At 36.6% G+C, this 21,562-nt stretch overlaps 1 protein-coding gene across 1 annotated transcript in view; it reads right to left on the bottom strand.

Moving 5' to 3' along the window:
• The window catches only part of MEI4 (meiotic double-stranded break formation protein 4), a 149,036-nt gene that overhangs the window by 31,005 nt on the left and 96,469 nt on the right, over positions 1 to 21,562 (bottom strand). The window contains exons 4-5 of the mRNA XM_050709504.1: positions 20,837 to 21,396; positions 6,448 to 6,579 (exon numbers count right to left, since the gene is read on the bottom strand). Coding sequence (XP_050565461.1) covers positions 6,448 to 6,579; positions 20,837 to 21,396 — 692 coding nt within the window. The remainder of the gene's footprint in view (positions 1 to 6,447; positions 6,580 to 20,836; positions 21,397 to 21,562) is intronic.

Below are 21,562 nucleotides of genomic sequence, written 5' to 3'. Positions count from 1 at the left end.
TGTTTCAGGGGAATTCTATTTTTCCTGATGGACTGATTACCAACTGAGCTTGTCCAATACTTGCAATGTCCCTTTTATGCAGACCTACTAGAAAAAATGGCTGTCCAGCCACAGGAGCGTTTCAGCCCTTCATATGCTTCCATGTAGTCTGGCATTTCAGTGGTATGACTGTTTGTTGTGCACAGCTGAACTGCAACAAAAAAATCTATGAAAATGCTCATCATTCTACTACATCCATTCTACTCCTTGTTCTTTTTCTTAAAAAAAAAAAAAAAAAGAGAGAAAGAAAGAAAAAGAAAAAGAAAGAGAGAGAGAGCCTGTGTACTCTGTCAGTTTAAAAGAGATTCCTATTTAGAGGCACATGCATCAGACAGATCATGGCCGAACAGAAGTTCCAAGAAGCTCCAATACATGTATCCTTCACCCCACTTCTTCATTAATCTCTTCCAATGCGGTCTGCACTTAAAGACTTCCAGGATCTGGGAACTAATTTCACTTGTTAATTATCTTAACTAAAATGTATCATTTTATTATTCTCAAAGTCAGATATCTGATGTGGTTATTTATGTAAGTTCATCAGTGTCCAGACAGAAGTACACTTTGCACGATTACCTGTTACAACTGTTTCGAAGGATCGGGCCTTCCCTGGCATAACAGTTCTGGCACAGATGATCCAGAAAGAGAACTTCAGAGAGATCTGATGGGATTCTCCTCACTTAGCTATAGATGTCTACGACATAAATGTCTACCTTTGAGCCGTTCAACTTAAGTTTCCTTCCTCATAGCCAGCAGACAGAAGAAAACTATAGGGCAAATTATTATGATTATGTACATCCAAAATACATGCTCCCAAAGAAATGCCTCTTTCCCTCCCTTGGCTATACAGGGAAAATAAATGAAGCAACTCAGAAGGAAACATCACCTGAAGTTAAGTGAAACAAATCCCATCACGTATCTCTCTAACTCATTGAGTCAAAACTATGCTGTCACAATGAACCTGATTCGCAAGAATTTATGTAATATTCAATGCCTTACACATCGATCTGTCTTAATAGTGGCAATTTTTTATTTAACCTTAGTTACTTAATTGACTTCTGTGAGAATGACAGCAGTCTCTACTACACACATAGAAAGAAAATAGAATGAATCCTACCCTGTATCCTGTGTCCAAGTCTACCATACTATTACTTTCAGGACAAAAGTTAGTGCCCACATTTGGATTTAAATTTAATGCTTATACACAATGTTAAGAATTACAAGCATCTTGACATTTCAATTTAAATGTCCTATTCAGCGTACATTTTTTGTGACAAACATTTTAAGGTTTTAAAAAAGGAATAATACTATACAGGAAGGAATGCTATATGTATCGCTATGTATCAGCAATAGCAAGGGCTTTGCAAAAATACAGTATGTCTCCCCTTTTTTACATTTGAACCTATTTTCTTTTGGCTTTGTTTTTTAATATTTATTATTATTTTTTGGAGTTCTTGGAATTAACACCTGGGAGGTTAGAAATGGCTACTGATCTAATATATGTTTTCCATTTCTAGTTCTCTGTCTTTGAAACAGTTATCATAAAGGAAGATCTGCTATCATGGTGAGGAGCTCAACATTTGAAAAATAATCCGTCTTCCACAGTATCATTCTGAAATCTCAGTATCTTAAAATTGCATCTGCTCTGCCAAAGGAATCCTATTGCATATCAAAAGATTTCTATTTCATAGATTTCTGTTTCACAGGAGGATAAGGTTCAGTTGCTGCATTTTGATAAACCACATTTATGAAGCATGGAAGGTACCTATTACAGATAAAAATGAAAAGTACATATGCAACATCAATAAAAATTAAAGGAGCCAACTGAGTTTATATTAATATACTATGGAGGAGAAGTTAATGTCCTGGGGTCAGCAAAGTTCTGAAGTATGAGTTTCACTTTAAGCACACGATGAAGTACTTACATGAATTAAAGCAAACTACGAAGTTGCTTGAGAGTTTACTACCATAAAAGTCATCTTAAATGGATTAAAAACAGGATAGTTACACGGCTTTATATGCTCCCAGGTAACTTTCATTCTCGCTATTAACATATGGGAATAGTGGTCAAAAATATTAAACAAAGGTTCATTATTCATGTATTTCAGACAGTTTTTTCGTATTTCAAGAATAACAGATTTAGACAATTAGGGAACAATATAAAAACATGAAGCACAATTTCTGTACTTTTCTGTCTTATTTCATTCAGTTGACTTCTATAGTCAACCTATTTTAAAATTTTTAAAGCTAGGGTCATAGGTAGCTCTTTAACATTGTGGGTCATAGACAGATAGACGTGTTCCAAGGGGACGCAGATACAGACTTATTAATCAGTCAGAATTTTAAAAAACTTTCAATATTTATCAAAGAATATATCCACAAACCTACATAAGCTGAGCTGCACACACTTCCTACTGAAGAAATGATTTAACACGAAGCTACATATTCGGGAATGCCAACATTTTACAAATTAATTGTAACTCTGCTCAAGTCCTAGTGATGAAATTATTAGTTTTTTTTTTTTTTTTTTTTTTTTAAAGAACTATCTAGAGGATTTGTTTAGTAAAGTTAAAAGGAATTTTGTTTTAAATCCAAGTCAATATTATAAAACATTTTCAACTTTAATAAAAACCTTATAATTGTACAAAATCAAAGATAGAAATTTGCTTGGATGAAAAAGCCTTCTTAAAAAAAAATCACAAACTGTTTAGGAGTTAATCGCAGGCTAACATATACACATCCCCACACAATTTCTTTATTTGTCCCTTCTGCCAAAAGAGAAAAACAAAAGAAAAAAGAAAGCATTTGCACACCTTTAATCATAACTAAAACTCTAAGTCCCTAATTTGACTATCTGAAAAGGAAGACATGAAACACCTTTGTTATTAACAGTAGTTTTGCTTAAGTAACAGAACAGGATTAGGATACTTGTCAGCTAATTTAATTGGATTATATAAAAATATTGCCCTTCTGTAAATTCTAATTTAAAAACTTAAATTTGTTAAAACTGTCATTTGGAATATTTCTAACTGATACTGTATTGTTAGTTTTGATTATAAAACAAGAAAAAACATTTTAATTCCTTTCAGAATCATTTCTACCAAAGGTAATGCTCCTCAAAGTCACTATTTGCAGCAATAATTGTCACATACAGAATGTATAAGAGTTTGTAAATGAACATAAAACATCTAGTGGAACTAAATAAAAGAATGCATGAACTTAAAAACAAATAAACAAAAAACATTAACTTCTCAGCAAACCAGAACTTCAGTTACTTTCTCTATATAAACTGCAGCTTTTCAAGATCTTATACTCCTATAAAGGGCCACCTACAGATATACATGCATAAAGATCCTGCAGCTATACGTTCAGCCACCTTGAATCTTCCACAGTCCCCAGAAAAGTGTGCTGGGGCTGAACACTTCCAGACTGCTTTGCTACTGTAAAACATTGGAGACTACTTAAATGTCCTAAATTCACTTACTTTCCTGATGCTTACTTAAAACCAATGTAGTTTAAAAGGAGTCAAAGAAAGCACCATAAATTTAGTAAGATTATATGAAAGTCCTGTTCCAGGCCAGGGTTTCTGTTTGGTTGATCAAGATGACTACCCTTCCAAGAAACACTGATAGTGCTGGATGAGGAAAATATAAATAAATAAATGAATTTATCAGAAGGTAATATGCCTTCACTACCCTCATGTGACCCTGTGGGAAAAGGGAGAGGAAAAAGGTAGATCATGTTTCAGTAGCAGAAGGCAGACTGATAACAGTGGGAGGAAGTAGAAGCAGAGCAGGAAAGTCTCCTTGTGTGAATATGTTTCTAAATCCTGGAATGTAAGTGAACTAAATTATTTCTTGGGGTGAACAGAAAGTGCTGTTTAAAAAAAGAGTAAAAGGGAACCTCATTAAGTGTTTTGTCAGAAAATCTTCCACGCTTCCTTTTGCACTATAGTAATAATACATCTCATTTTAAAAGTGGGAGGCGTTTTGTGAAGGTTCTTTCTAGTACCAAATCTGAAATTCAGTACCATGTATTGATAACAGAAGAGCTTTGCAGCAAGCACAAATACAAGTTAATGAAAATGAGGCAGATGGAGAGCTATAGGTAGCAAAGCCTTAACCTGAAAAAGGACTTGGTCTTGAAGCTAAACAAGTCAAGTAACAAATGCATTTTACTGTCCTGAATTTCAGTCCACATAGATTAAATATGAAAAAAAAAAAAGAATAAATGCACAAGATCAAAAATATCTTTATTTTATTCTTTAGAGTAAAGGAGTGTATATTCCTGCCCCCCTAGAAATTCTCCTGAGCTCTGAACCTGGGTCAGCTCTCTACATGAAGAGATTTCACATGAAGATTCTCCTGGGGAAGGGTAGGAAAGACGGTAAGGAAAGAGTTACATAGGAAAATAACTTATTAGGGAGGAAAAATGACATCTCTTAGACTTTGCACTGTACTTATTCTACAGAAATTCCTGGCACAGGTTTTAACCACTTCCGCCATTTCTTCCTGCGTTAAAGGAAAAAAAAAAAGAAAGGAAAACTGAAAAACTGTTGTACGCATCAACTAAGGGTATGAAGCCATCCACGAGAAACTGACACTTAAGCCATTTATTATGCTAGCTGCTGTATAGGAACTGTTTAAGGATTAAATTATGATTTTTTAAATATTTATTTATGAATCCAATCTTCTGCCATCTTCCCATAAATAAACAATTTATTGTGCACATAATAAAAGAACTGCCATAAGAAAAATCCAAATCACAGCTGTGCAGTTAAAAAGAATCTTTTATGGTTAAAAAGCACAGGATACTAATTTAATTTATTTTTCTCAAATTCAAGTTATATAGTTTTACAATCTCCCTTTTTATGATCTTAAAATCAAAATATATTATTCTTTCCAACAATAAGCAAAGCCAAAGAGGAGTCAGACTTAACAAATTTTTAGAAATAAATTTTATGTACCAAATACAAAAGCTATATTTAAAATAATTATGGTATGGTAAGGATAAATAGTACTATAGTAACTAATTCAGCAAAGTCCAATGTTCGACGCAAGCTTTTCATGAATGTGGAACACAGAGGACAAGGTTTGCAACAGCCTGGGTTCTGTACTGCTGTTGGTGAAAACCATGCTGAAAGGAGGAACGACTATTTCTATTAAACAAGTGAGATTTAATCATGTTAAAAATTAGAAACTTGTTTAAACTAACAACAACAAAATCAATTTTAATTACACATTTCCTATCTTTACATTTATTTAAAGCCTGTTTGCTTTTGGCTGCTATGATTAACTCAGGTATGCTACTAAAATAAAACACATCTGTCTAATTTTTTCAAAAGTGGTCTTTTTGAAGCCTTTTCAGAATACAACTCAAACATGTTATAAGTTAAGGTCAGAAATTACAAGTTCCCTCTCCATCAGTCAGAATTTACTCCCATATTATTCCTTACAGGGAAGAAAAAAAAAAAAAAGACTGCTTGAGCAACAGCTAAAATTTTTTTTAAACTGGACCAGAGTTGATATATCTAGGCTGAATATTTTCTGTATACCTCAGTAACTTTCTTTTCCACCTAATAAAAAGCCGCATGCTTTCTTTTTATTGACCCTTCTAGGACACTATATAATCAAGTCATAATCCCAAGTGAGGCTGTACAGATTTTATTAAATACATACCACCACACACAAATATATGCAAAATATATGAAAACAATTGATTTCACACATCTCTTCTCCCAGTTTTAAGGGAACATCTAATTAGTCTCTTTTTCTTTCTCCCTATAAAGTTTACTGGAAAAAAACTACACTCATTCCACATACACAAGCTCTGCATACTTTCAAAATAAAAATTTAAGAAATTAATTTTGCCAAATACATTATCTCCTCTCCATTTTGCTTTTCATCTACAAACTACATACATTTTTAAGTGCTTAAAAACTTTTGTATCATATAAATTAATATTATAATGTGAAGCATGAAATCTAATTCTGAAGGAAAATAATACAACTTTCTATCTCGTATACAACTGGAGATGGCCATAATTCTTTGTGGGTCCAGCTGGATACTGAAGTTGTATGCCTGTGCAGACCACAATTTACAGCTTTTGAGAATTATTTTACCTGCACATTCTATAGAATCATCAACTTTCCACATTTCATGAAACAAAATGCTGTGCCAGCACTGCTCAGCAATAGCCAAAATGTTGGTGAGAATCTATGCCATTCTAGCTACAACTGCAGAGCACAGCACTATAGGGGATGCTGTGGAGAAGTTAACTCCATCCCAGCCAGACACAGTAGAACATAATACAGAATGTTACTTACTACTTATTACATTTTATGAAACAGATAAAAAGCACACCCCAAAACCACTCCTTGGATTTTTTTTCCGAAAGACAAGACAGCAGTACCTGGTAAGCTTGCAACAGCTGCTCAGCAAACTGCCGTAGTTCTGACAGTAGAAAAGATATTAAAGAATTCCTTAGTATGTTGTTCCTTCCTAGCAAAACCAGTGTGTGTGGTACAGCATCCAGCACCTGAAACTAAACAGAAATACACAGTAAATTTAAGCTTTCAAGATCTGTGTCTTTTTTACCCCAAATGATTTCCTTCAACAGTAACAGGATTTACACATTTTTTTAAGAATAAAGTTGAGTATTTTTAATAGTTTATATATATAATTAATGTAGTTTTAAAGTATATACGAGATATATATATATGTGTATGTATATATATATATATATTTATATGTTCTCACATACATATATGAGAAATGCACATCCCTTGCCCAGAAACCTTGCATTCAGCACTACAGGACTGGCCATATGAACAGAAGTCTCCAAGGGTGGGAAATCCCTGTGAGGCAGCTCTTTGGCATGAGCAGTCATCATGCCCATTCTGCTGTCATAGGAAGTGTGTGAGCACCCTGCACAGACAGTATTTCTTTTTGTCACAGGTAGGCAAATGAACAAACAAATTCTTTGAAATTCAAATGCATAAGCAAGCTAAGAGCTATACTGGATTCCCCTGTCAATGGATTTATCAGGAATAAATGTGATTAAATGCTAACTAATAGAAGATGCACTGAACTTTCAAGTTCAAACAAGTCAGTTTCTATTTGTTGGTTAATGAGCTGTAGCCAAGGTTACAGCTTTTGATTCTTTCAAACCAGAAGAGGAGTGATGTGAACTTACAAAGATTATATTTGTAATTTCTTTTGCCCACATTATTTTCAATCAAAAAATAAAATTTATTTTCTTAGTTCCTTGAAATGGAAATGTACAGCCATTGCTATACTTTATGTAACACACTACTTTACACAGTAAACAAGACATTATTTCATAAAATACTACTAGAAGAATTTTTTCTATATATAAATGTGTCAGAGTTCTTTCAAAGAAAGAATAATACACATTAAATATGACTACTAAACTTCTATACCCCTACAGCATTAATATTCAGTATCTCTTGCAACAGCTTACGCACCGTAGATGAATAATTTTGACTGACAAAAGGATGCTCTGACCCCAATCTGTATCTCTAAGAATAACAATGTCTTAACCACTCAAAAGCAGACTATTGCATTTTATGAACAATCCAGTTTATTCCTCTTGCCTGTTCATGTACATCTGCACTTAGACCACCCAGTGTTTCCTGCCTATGTTGTTTGGCTGACAGGTGCATACTTACATTTTGAACTAATCCACCATTTAACAAATTTGCATAGGATGAATCTTCCTGGAAAGCATTTCCAAATATACAAGAGGTAGGAAGGTGATCAGGAGTAGTCAGAGTGGATCTACAAAGGAGAATTCATGCTTAGCCAACCTGATGGTCTTCTGTGATGAAATGACTGGCTGAGGGGTAAACAGTATACAGCTTTTACCTTGATTTAACAAGGCTTTCAACACTGTCTCCCATCACACCCTTACCGACAAAATTTTGAAGTATAGGTTAGGTAAGTGGATAGTGAGGTCAGTTGAAAACTGCCCAAGCTGCCCCACCGTGGGGGTTGTTATCAGAGGCACAAAGTCCATCTGGAGGCCACTCACCCAGCGCTTAATGCTAGCACCGGTACTGTTTAATATCTTCCTGGATGATGGGACAGAGCGCACCCTCAGCAAGTTTGAAGATAACAAAACAGTGGGAGGAGTGGTGGGGCTCCTGGTAACTAACAAGTTGAATGAGCTAGCAATGTGTCCTTATGACAAAAAAGGCCATCATCCTGGGCCTCAGAAACGGAAGCATTGCCAGCAGGTCGAGGGAGGTGATTCCTCCCTTCTGCTCACTGCTGGTGAGAGGCTTTTGCAATGCTGGGTCCCGTTCTGGATTGCCCAGCACAAAAGACATGGACGTGCTGGAGTGAGACCAACGAAGGGCCAAGATGGTGATGATGGGATTGGAGCATCTGAAACACGAGAAGCAGCTGAGAGAACTTCGGCTATTCAGCTTTAGAAGAAAAGGCTCAGTGGGATCTTATCAATGTATATAAATATCTGATGTGGAGAAGTAAAGAAGATGCAGTCAGGTGAATGAATTAAAATCAGACCTTCATATACTGGAAATGTACACCCCTCCAAACAAAACAATGATACTTCTTGCTAAAAATAATCTAGATGTTTACAGTTTTGAAAGATCTTCCATACTATCTACTAAAATTGTATAGAAGAAACAAAGTTTGCAACAGTTGGATAGTTCTGTCTTCCTAACAGCATATGTATGCCAAACGGGTAAGACTGCTTGAAGTCATTACTGAGAGGTTTAAACAACGCTAAAAGAATAGCACATTTCTCATTTTGGTTGCTATTAATTTTTACTTATTTCACTTTATAAATTAAGATGGATACATATTTTAGGACATAACATAGAGTATACTCACTAACTTGCCTTTGGCAAGCAAGAGAACTGGACAAAAATCCAGAACAGTGTTTCTTTCCAAAGTCAGAAAGAGTAAGAGACCCTTGAATTCCTCTTCGCTGAGGTACAGCACTTGGACGGATGTGAGAGATTTCTGTTCAAACTTATGCTGTTTCGAGCCACAGCACTGAACTCAGATGAAAGTATCTGCACTAAGCAAAGAGAATCAATACTCATTCAAATGCTCTAGTTGGCAGCCTATTTGTATCCTAGCATTACTGTCCTCCCCTTCACCTCGCAGTTGTCTCCTGTCCAAAATAATAAGCTCTAGAAATGTTTGACTCCAGCATGCAACAAAAATGAACACAAAATCTTTTGTGTGTGTCCCATATGTGCCCCAATGCCTATTTGCTGCTCCTCTGCCACCTCTTTCCTAGCCTCTTGTGCCATTCCACTAAAGAAGAGATAATTGGTCTGGATATTCCTGGGATCCACTACAGTGGACAGCTTGCAGAATATAAAGCAGCCTTCCACAATCCTTTCTGTCCTGCAGTTGCAATGCAATGGCTTGAGTACAAAAGGCTAACACAAAAAAAATCCATACATACCTTCATATTCTTAAGTAGAAGTATAATAAGCACCAGTTTTAACTCTAATTTAAATTTACAGTTAGATACTTAAGCCTATGGAAAACTACTCCTATGCATTTTAGCATATTAGTTCATTATTGTCTTGGTAAGTATAAGTTACCTATTACATTCTGGAACTCTCAAGTGTTCTATCAACAATAAAAGCTATCACTAAAAGAAAAAACAAGCAAACAAACAGAAAAACCAACCACAAAATGGTGCCAAGTAAAAGAATGAAAAAGATGAAACGTGCTCTGAAGACACTGCTCTGCCCTTACTAACTTGAGACAGCAAGTAACATTCATGAGCGTTCAAAGAAAAAAATTATTATTTTTTTTCTGGTAGCAAGGCAGAGGACATTAGTATATGATGATTCTGCAGATGCCTTTTGAGCAGATTACATTAAATAAAGCTTAATTCACTCTATCTTGAGCTGGTTTTAAACAACTATTACTAATTTATCTGTGCATACAAAGGAAATTTTGCCTACTTCTTATCACAGATAGTTCTACCCTACATTGAGTTCTACTATATAAGGAGCATGAACATGTCTTCGGTTAGGATGAAACAACTAACAGTTGTATATAATGTACTTAACAACTTTACAAACTAATGAGATTTCATTAGATATCAGTCAGTATTACATGTTTCTCAAACAGGCAAAACTCACTAATTCAGCCGTAATTCAGAGACAGAAATTAGACAGGAATACAATCTGCTTTAGGTGCAATAAAGTAGTTTTTCAGTGCTACCCTTCCCAAAGAACACACTCAAAATAGATATATAATTATGATTGTTCTTTTTTAGTCTCTCTTTCTACTATTTGGTTTCAAGATTTTTAGACAGATGGTGAAACAAATATTTATTATTTTTGTAGTTATTAACACTGGCAACTGAAATTTGCCTAAATGATCTTTCAAAAAAAATATCTGTATTCTTTCTACTTTGTCAAGCATCATTATTTTCTAGTAGGAATTTTGTAGGAATAGATCACAGGGAATCTTCAAATTTAAAGCATGAGCCTCCACTAAGTGATGGACATAGAGATTTTGTAATGATGGACTTAGGGAAATTAAGATATGGGAATCAATGACTGAAAAATCCCACCTGCTAAGTAATTTATTAAAGAGTATGGATTTAATGTTGCATTATGGTGCATCTCTTAGTGTATTTTATGAAAATAAGATGACAAAGAATTAGGGTTGAAATAACCGTCACAGGCTGTATGTATTAAATGCACACAGACTTTATAACATATAAGCAATAAATCTGTATGTGGAGAAGAAAAACAAGCCTATCTTTCAGAGTGACACTCATATTTCTAATTAAGTTCTGGAAACATTCAAACTGATAATAGTTCAAACACTATGCAGTTTCATTAAAAATAAAGCATATCCTCAGCTCTCAAGTCTATCAACCAAATGTTAGAAAAGGAACAGGAATCTTTTAATCCCTTGAGCTTGCTTAATGGTACAGATGAAATAAAACTTATGCTGTTCAGGGATTCCCAGTTAAAAGCAGTCAGAAAATTAAATTGCAAAAAAAACAAAAAACAACCATACCAGATGCAAGAAAAGAATGGTGCCTGGTACCGTGTTTTGGAGCTTCATCATTTGCCCCTAACCCTCATCCCACATCCCAGTTTCTGTTCTCTTCCCATGTTCCTGATGATGCAGAACAAGAGACAGCAAAGCCGTGCCCGTGGCTGGGAAGGACGTGTGAACTGTCCATCTGCCTGTCGCCAAAATGAATATATAATGTCAGCGTTCTGCTTGCCTCAAGCATACTAATATGGTCTCTCCTCCAACCAGCCATCAATTTTAAAACCTACTGGAAGGTATTTTTGACCTTCCACTTCTCCTTCCACATAATTTCAAACTGGATATCATTTTCAAAAGCTATTAGTATGGAAAAGGCTGACCCGCAAGACAAACAGCACACTCTTAAAAGCCTTGTTTCTGCAGGAAGCCAGGATACAAATCTTTACGTATGAATTATTTGTTTAGATTTCATTTACCAGAATGTTAGACTTTTCTTTAATAATGGTTATCCAAAACGTGTGAGTTTTAAAATTACTAATTCTTATACAAGCAAAGTAATTCCTTCGTGAGTTGCATGATTCAGTACACCCTGTGACTATGAGAACTGAACCTTATTTTCTTTTTCACCAGTTTAAAATTTCCATGCCAATTAACAGCTCTTATCCCCTAGCAACTGGTATATTTGGCAACAGAGGACAAATGCAAATAATTAAACAGGTACCCTCAAACTATGAGGTATTAAAAATAAGACAGTATTTCTGCCTGTGAATTCACGTCACCCTTGCACTTTGCCCATTTAGTCCATCCAACTTCCACTAAGTCACCAACGTCAATCGAAAATGTTCACTTATATACAGAGAGCATTAATATCCCTTTTCTTAATTTACTGTCATGTTGCTTCATTTGTTAATTTGATGGTTGTCATTTCTCTCTCTCCTCCTGCTTATGCTGCAGTGTTTACCCTGTCTTCAAGTCTTAGGAATTTGTTACATGTTACTCTAATTCTTGGCTCTGTAAACCTCATCTCACGCCCTTGCTCTACCCTTACCCCTTCACAATATTGTTCGGGCTTCTTTCTGCTCTTCTAAACCTTCTTTTCTCTACTAGGACCATCAGCTACCTTCCTTGCAGCACGTTTCTTTTTATCCTGCAGTATTTCAGTACTGTTCTGAAGAGCTTTGGCTGAAAAAACATTCTGATGGACAGAGCTGGGACTATTTGCACCATGTCTGACTGCACCACAAATGTTTACAAAATCAAATGAAATGTGAAAAAGATTCTTTATTTTATTTTATTTTTTTTTAAAAAAGAGGCTTGGAAAAGGGATAAAAAAGTGAAAAGAGAACCAGGACATTTCATTATCTGGGAAAGAATGATTGCAATACAGCACCCACTTGCAGTGCAGAGGATGGAGATTGAGAAAGAAATAAACTGCAGTTAGCCCACGAGGTGTCCTGAGAACCAGAACACTTTGGTGAATGATGCTGGAAAAGCCCCAAATGCCTGCAGTACATAACATGGTACTCACTGAAAGAAATGTGCAACCTACTAGCTCCAGTACAGGTTTGATGGGTTTGCGGCGTGGGGAGTGAAGACTTCCAAGGAAGAGTGCTACACAAACCCTTCCCACTTTTCTTTGCTGTCCATGAGACTTATATGCCAGACTGAAAGCAAGAAGGTGCAATTTTTTCCACCCATGGATTGAACATATCTTTCTTAGGCTTATTTCTTCATGGCTGCCTAAAAGTCACTCTGATGCACTGATCGGTATGATCCCTCTGGATCGATCCATAAATGCTTTAGTCATCCCAATGCCAGTTCCCTAAGGAAAAAGGCAGTAATTAGTGCATCTGCTTGCTCCTGTCCACAGGCACTAAGTCAATCCAGCTGCTGCCACCACATCAGCAAGGAGAGAGGGAACAGAGAGAGCCCAGCAATTGCTGTGAAGGACAGACTTGCAGCTACCTTCCTATTAATCCCCCTTACTGCTTGTTCACGCCACTCTGACAAAAGCAAATTTTCCAGACTACTTACTAGGGTTTTTTCTTTTCCTTCCCTGCACAGGGGATGGCTGTTACTGCTGAAGTAAGGACAGACTCACGCCAGACCTGCAGAGCCGGGACTAGCCACCGATATTGGTAAGTCCTCTGACTGACTGACATATGCAAACCTGTCTCTTCCTGCTCCTGCCAAGGATAAGCAGTACATAGCACAACTTGCTGCTGCTTCTCATCCAGTTCCAAAAGATTAACGCATTAAAGAACACCTTTTTCAGTTTCATTAGTATTTTCTAGCATGAGCTACATAACAAATCCTGTATTGAACAGAACAGACAGATAGAAACTACAAAATTACCATCTACAAACACAGTTTATTTTACAAAGAATGCTCTTAGGTTGTTCTGCCACAATTCAACTCCGGTAAACTTGCAATGCATTTTATATCTTTTATCTCTAAATCTTTAATTATTCTTTTAACTTTGCTCTACAGCTTTGTATGCTATTGAGATAAACTGCTACCAGATAACTTCCTTTTAACTTTCACTCTCGATTATAGAGCATGCTATATTAGAAATCCTACATTCACAATAACACCATCTCCAAGTCTTTTATTCTAAACTTATAATTACAATTTTTTCCCCTTCAGTTTAATGGGATAAAGATTTATCTTGTCTTTCCCATTTTGAATGCCTTATATTCTTGAGTTAGATAATACATACAAAATAAATGTACCTCAGTGATCAGATAAAATAAATGTGAGACCCTGTTGTGGATGTGTGCTTTTATTCTTGTTGTTTTGTTTGTTTTTTAAGTAAAACAAAACACTACAAAACTAAAGTGTGAACTGGATAGCCTTAAAAGAATTGTGGGCTGTAAATCAGAGTTAAATTTAATTCTGCTTCTACTTCAACATGGCATTATACATTTCCACATACTAAAACCAAGCATCTTGCTTACAGCACCTCAGCCCAATCACCTTTACAGAAAATACGTCTTCTGTCAGGGCACACAAACACACAAGTCACCAGCTCATCTGAAGACTGAATACAAGCAACTGATCTACAAAGAAATCCCGCTAACTACTTCAGACACTTGGGATCCTGCTGGCACCTGAGTTTTCCCCGGTAAATTTACTTTAAGCAAAGCTACATTGGCGGAGGTCAATATTTGGATGTCTGCACCTCCTTGGGGTTCAAGAAGCGATCACCTAGATACCTAAATCATCCAAGAGTCTGGGGCTAGTAAACACTGTCAACAGGAACACAGCATCAGCCCCAGTCAAACAACATTCACGAGAGCTCCTGCTCTCAGATTGTTTGCTGCTGCTGCTCCCCCTTTTCTTTAAGACCTAGGGTAAATATTCTACTGATTATTTAGAAGTAGCTCTAATGCAAAGTCTCACAGTCCTGCCCGTGAGATTCAAATTAGTACTTCTCTTGATTATCCCTTCTGAACTAGTGCTGGTCAGAAGCCTGCAAGCAGGCAGAACCGCTATCTCCCTGAGGATGCTGAGCGTCTAGCCCATGTTAAGGGATGCAGAATACACTGAGCAACAAAGCGTGGGCTCAGCCAGAGCAGAAGAGTTATGGATTCAAATTTTTAATCTGATATCCACTTAGAAAAAGTCACTGGATAAATTACTTAAGTATTTTTAAGTTTTTAGGCTTTTAAAGCTAAAGAGTGTGCTGGTCATCCTTAAAGAATTTTAGTGATGCAAATCGAAATCTCATTTAAGTGACTATGATTCACAAGCAGTCCCTGAAAATGAAAATGGATTTCAGATGTTTACTTCTCGATCCATCACTTTCCTTCCTTCTCCTTCCCCACAATATGCAAGCAACTTGGAATACCACTTAAAAGTGCCAAGTATCCAGCATGCACTGAATAGAGAGAACAGACAGCTTGTTTAGGGTTGTAGGTTTCACTGCAGAAGTTGAGCACTGAAAAGTTATGCAAGGAGTGTCTTTGCAACTGGCTGTAGCGAACAGGCTCTACAGAGCTCATTTTTCATTTCTATCCTATCACCGTAAACACACACCCCCTATTTGGGCACCCAAAACTATTTCCTACAGAAGCTTGACAAATTTAAGCAAAGAGAACTTTACGGAAGCTACTTTACTAAGTTCATTAATAAACAGGCAAAAGAACAGAAAAACTCTAAGGTCCTTGTTATTAAAGTACATACATTTTAAGCAATGGTTGAAGACTACTGTCAAAAACCCAATGCAAATTTACATCATTACAGATGGGCTGGAAACCACCAAAAAATCTTTTTTGCACTAACAGTAGAAATAAAAATCCAGCTAACTTCATCCTGTAAATCTTCAGTAATTGTAGCTTTAGTTCATGATGTATATCAGCTGAGGATGGCTGAGGAGGGAAGGTGGACAAAAGTCTCAGAGGCAGACAAAATTTTATTTCCTTCATTCCTGACTAGTTATTTCTATGATCCACTTCACTGAAGTAAATGAGAGTCAGTCAATTTGGTGATTGCTTTTGACTGTAGTGATTTACAAGACAATGGATTCTGATTACCATTTGACTTAAATAGCTCTCCACACAGGACAACAGATTGCTGAGAAAATTTAATCCAACAATCAAGGGATTCAAACATTGACTCTTACTAGACCATAAAATCCTGGCAACATATTTTAATATTCATACGAATGAACTGCTGTTCCACTACGTAAGCAAAATTCTTTGGCCAACCAAAACACACTGTGTCTCAAGAGCCATGAAATTCCCCTTTGAACTCAATTAATTTCAGAAAATTGAAGCTCACTAGTTTTTTTACTTGAGAGCCACTGGTGACAGGAGTAACTATTTTTAAATATTATTTGTCCCTGAGCAGGCAAGGCTCTTGTAAACTGATGACTCAAGTATTGTCCCGGCAGTTGCTGACAAAACATGCTGCAAACCGTACGTGTCTGGGGGAACTTGCTGTCACCCACAGCTAGTTGGAACACTGCTGCACGCATTAAAACCATCGGAGTAAGTCTAAGATTACTCTCTTCTGGGCAATTTCAGTCATTAATGAATCATACAAGTTGTATCCTAGATAAGAAAAGATTTGAAACCCTGGTTCCGGTTAATTTGTACTTTTTCAAATGCACAAACACATTTCCATACATTTCATAACATAATTGCCAGTAAGATTCATACATCTCCCTTTTTCTGCTTTTCACCATATTATACTTCAACTCGACATTTTCATCAAGGTTTGTGACTCCTTTCTCATAAAAGACATTACGCTACTAACAGGAATTCTTGCATTTGCTTTTCTACTAAATGTGCCATTAGTAATATTTGAGTTTTTAGCTAAATTGTTCATGAAGACTTTGAGATGGAACAGAGAAAATTAAAATGGGCAGTGAAGTCCCAAACAGGATAAACTTTCTAGAAATTGTTCCTGTCTCAGCATCCATTCAGATATTCTTAACACAAAAATCTTCAAAACAACTCAAAACAACCACCCTAGAGGTAGGGTAGCCAACTTCCTAGGTGCAACGAAAAAAAAAAAAAAGAAAAAAAGGAAGGAAATAGAACAATGTCTTTTGTTTTGTTAAATGGTGCAGGCAATTCGTGAGTCTTGACATCATCTTCTGAAGTCAGTATTGATGTGTTAAATACAGCAAATAAGAAGAAAGCAATTGTGGTTCACTGAAACAGGCTCTTTTCCTTCTGGACAAGACATGTTTGAACATAATTAGAAGAACAGGAGGCGGGAGGAAGGTGGATGAGGTATTTGTTGAACAGAAACCAGACACCAGAAAGCAGTATCACCTGAGAACCCTACACGGCTCAACTTTGGTATGAGTCCTTAAAGCACTGTAGCATTGTCTTCTATTTCAGTGTTTTGATTCACTCCTTAAAACAAGAGGTCCAACAGACAGACACAGGTCTCCATGACGAACCCAGGGTGAAGGCCCGAGTCTTCTCGTACAAAATTGCCCAGAGTTGTGGATGCCCCATCCCTTGAGCTGTTCAAGACCAGGGTGGATGAGGCCCTGGGCAACCTGATCTAGTGGGTAGCATCCCTGCCCATGGCAGGGGGGTTGGAACTGGATGACCTTTAAGGTTCCTTCCAACCCAAACCATTCTATGCATTACCTACGCTCCAAATGACACTATCAGCTGCACCTAGAAGTACACAACCACTGAACTGAACTTCTGTCAAGATGCAGGTAAACTAATGTGCATTTATACCACTGACTGATAGCTGCTTTGCCAGGTGCTAGAGAACAGCCCATTTGAAAAGCAGAGTGGGTGGCTCCAGAAACTGAATCCAGTCTCACAGAGGTTTTGTGTAACAGACAGCTCTGTCTTTGCTTCAAAGCAGGATTTGAAAGAACCTGTACAAACAGGATAGTGGTTCTGCTGACGACGTAATGACTCTTAACCTGAATGAACAATTTGCACATCGAGAGTAATACACCAACAGCAACAGACCCGTATGAACCTCCAAGAGTCTCAGTGCTGAGGATTCAAAAACTGGTGACAAGCAAAGTGCTTGCTCTGAAGATAGCAGTGACTATCACAGATTTTGCAACATGAGAACCCATCTGTACCAGAATTACACACGCGATCCTCACAAGCGTTTCTGTGTCAGACAAACAGGGCTTCAAGATCACTCCAGCAGAAGATGCAGACAGGTCTTCTAGCAGATGGATTTATCCTCAGTGCATTCATGCTTTACCCTTAGCAGCAGGGACTTAAGACCCCTTCTAGATACTTCCGGAAGGATCCTTCCAAAAGATTTTTTGCCAGTTGTGTGCAGACTTTTGAGCTGCTCTTCAAATACGGTGGGATAAGAGAAAAATAAATAAGGAAAATTCAAAAGGTGGTTTTTATTTGTAGTTCTTTGATTTTAAATGGTTTTATATTTTATTTAATATTTATTTTTATTCTACCTCTCTACCTTAAAAGATATATATATATATATATATATTGCTACTCATGTCCATTTGGAGTTTCGGGTCAAAAATTCTATCCAAAGCGCACAGTTTTAGGCAACTGAATCCAGGCAGAGAAGCTCTGAGTAAATGTCTTTCTGGTACCTACAGTTTCTCCAGTGCTTTATAATTAGAAACATCTCAAACAATGGGACTCAGCAGTTACAGAAAGTAATTCTACTGCTGTTTTTCTTTCTTTACATCTAATGTAGAGATAATTATCTCTTCTCCAATTCTCAAAGGTTTTTAAAGTTATTTGCTCTGCAAAATGCTGGGATTACTTTTGAAGATGAGGCATTCAGTGTAACCCACAGCCATTTTGTTCTTTGTTCACTTTTTGAAGGTGTTTCTCACAGCCCTTTGTCCTCCTTGACAGATCCTGACAGTTTTATAGGTGAGGATGGCAAAAGGAAAGTAGTGTCAAATGCTATAGCTGCACTGGTAGCTGGCTATACAAATGCTTTTTGACAGTTAGTAAGGTTAGATTCAACAAAGTTCCTAATGTTTTTATACTGCAGGAATTTAAGCATCCTCCTAGAACCAAAATTCATAGTTTGCCACTCTTTTCAGATGACAGCCTTATAATTAATGGCAATTTTATTTTAAACCTATAATCTTGGTATTTCAATCACCACTTGAGTAAACAGTGATGATTAGAACTGAAGCATAAAGTGTCTGTGGGAGATATCTGCTACATTGCACATGAAAAATTAGTTGCAGTTTCCACTAATTTGGAATTCTACATATTTATCTCCATTTTCACCTCAGTTTAAGAAAACCAAGCTTGTGGAAAAAAAATAATTATTTTTTTCAATAAATCTTTATAAACATTGCATTTACCACACACATTTTCCCTTTTCCCTAGAAATCTGGAAACTACTAGGATTAACCCTTAATAGTTGTTTTTTTTTTTGCAATTTTTAAACTCTCTGAAAGCTGTTTGATTGAAGCATTAGCTGCTGCTATGAATGACTGCTCAGTCACTGCTGTGGTAGAAGCAAGATACAAAGCATCTCATAAAAAGCCATCTGTTTCAGTGAAGTCATTCAGAGAAAAGATGGCACTTGCAAATTATGTGGACATACTCTACGCTTCCTGAATGATTTCTAAAAGCCCTCTGCAAACTTGAAACACCACTTATCTTTGAGGATATTTTCTCCCATTTAAGCTGCAACATCTCTCACGTAAACTTCTCTTTTCCTTCCGTCCTCCCACTAGATTACTCCAATCAACTAGTAATCCCTCTCTGGATAGCCTCTCAGCTCCTACAATTACCATTATTTTATATTATTTATAAAATTCCTGTGTGAGTAGAGGAAGGGAACAGGTGGAAACAATGGATATCACCAGCTGTGAAGAAGTCCTCATTGAATATCTACTCAACTTTTCTTTGTTCTCTATCCTGTGATCACACAAAAAATAACAGCAGTCACACCTGCATGACTCTTTTCTTCATATCACACAAACACCATGTATGCTCACATCCAGGAACAGTTCTAACGAAAAAATAAGTACCACACTATGGCAATACTGAAATATAAAGCACCCTCCTATTGAAGGCACAAGGCTCTAGTGCTGGAAAAGCTTCTGTATTAACAGTTTCCTTCTGAATGCTTTTGTTTCCCTACCTCTAACAAAATCTAGGGACATCCTTGCCTCCTCCTGCCCCTTAAATTTATGTGCTTTTTTTTGTTGTTGTTATAGGTTTTTTTTTTTTTTTTTACATTTACATTCTGATGTAAATACTTAACACACAGTGAGTGGGATTTATTTCTAAATTAAGACAAATACATACTTGTGCCTACAGGTGTAGCAGATGTCTAAGCTCACGTTTTGCTCAAAACAACTTGAGAGCTCATCCTAAAACAGGCACCTAACAACCAGTCAGAATTCCATTGGCTCCATGGATTATATAGATACAATCCTCACTTCCTGTCATGTGAGTTTAGTTACGTATATGCAGACACTGCATTGAGATATCAGAGCCTCAAACTAAAAATTCCACTACCATGTCTGTTTCAAGTTACTCTAAAAGACAGACTGAAACCCCCAAATCCTAAGACAGACAATGAAATTGATTACTTATGGGAAGTCCTGTGAAGAGAGATTAGAGAGATTTCGACTGGATGTGGATACCAACAAGATGATGCATGGAACAACCACTAAGTAACCTGGTCTAGTGGGAGGTGTCCCTGCCCATGGTGGGGGGGGGGGTGGAATTAGATGATCTTTAAGGTTCCTTCCAACCCAAACCATTCTGTGATTCTATGAACAAAGCAAAGTGATGAATACAGACAAAACGCAACTCAGTCCTACTTGCCGGGTGTGCCAGGGACATGCCATTCCTCTCTTCTGTACTCATTTTCTGATTTATTTTTAAAACACAAATCTGTAAGTGTCTAGTGAGTAACAGAGATGACCTGAAGCAAACCAACATATGTAATCTAGGCGAAGTAAAAATTTAAAAAATTATGGTCATTACTTTGTGAATATCTACGTTACATCCTCATGTAGCAAGAAAGACAGCACATTTTTCTCTCATATCTTCTCTAAATTTGTCTTAATCTGCCTTTCTAACAGTTTTTAAAAAGTACTGTACTCAGGAGTAGACTAGAAGAAATTGCATGCATGAGCAAGAATCTATTCAAATGCACTGCAGCATTCATCGGCCATATCACAAAAAAAAGAACAACTACAAGAATAATCTGTGAGAAGTACCTTTCAGAACCTAATAAGACAATACTTTAAAAAGCATAAAAACAGAATAGTATTACATTATACTGAAATGGTACAGAAAAGATGGAAGATGTTTTAAACTTACCCTATTGACACTGCTGTTTCTTAAAATAATCTGAATTAGATTTTTCTTAAATTCTTCCAGCTTCTTGAAACATTTCTTCAGAACATGATTAGATAATTTAGTATCAGTTATTAATCTGATCAAAACACAAACTGCCTCAGTAAGAACATTTGAAACAGGAAATTTAGGACTGTTGTAAAAAGCAGTCAGTCCATCAAGCAACTGAGACACTGAATTGCATATGGTAAAAGAATCATTCTCAAGCTCTGTGAAGTCTGCTTGCAGAATTCCTCCTTCTGACAGTTTTCTTATTTCAAGCAGATGTTGAAAAAACTGTACTGGAGCAGTCAGCGATTCATCCTTGCTAGCACAGCAAAGATTCAATGGGGGAACTATTTCCAACCAACTTTTAGATGCATCAACATTATGCTCAGATCGGTGAAAATCAGAAGCAATGCCTAAAGAATCGAATGCGTAGTCATTAGACACATCACATCCAGAGTCTTCTAACTGGCTTGAGTAATTCACAGGATTTATACATTCCTGATCCAGAATAGTTTCAGCAAAGGCACCTTGTTTACCTGAAATACAAATGTACACGTTACATCTATGTAATACTTGTTTATAAAAAATGTCTTCCTTCCTTCCTCCTTTTGCTGCCATGCAAAGATCACATCATACACATGATATTCTTGATGCCAAGAACTTCCCATGACTAGAGTTTAGCTGCTGGAAGGTGATGTTTTT

The sequence above is a fragment of the Cygnus atratus genome, chromosome 3 (assembly GCF_013377495.2).
Source record: "Cygnus atratus isolate AKBS03 ecotype Queensland, Australia chromosome 3, CAtr_DNAZoo_HiC_assembly, whole genome shotgun sequence".
NCBI classification, from domain to species: Eukaryota; Metazoa; Chordata; class Aves; order Anseriformes; family Anatidae; genus Cygnus; species Cygnus atratus.
The sequence above is the reverse complement of the archived record's forward strand: the minus strand, read 5'-3'. Positions and strand labels throughout refer to the sequence as shown.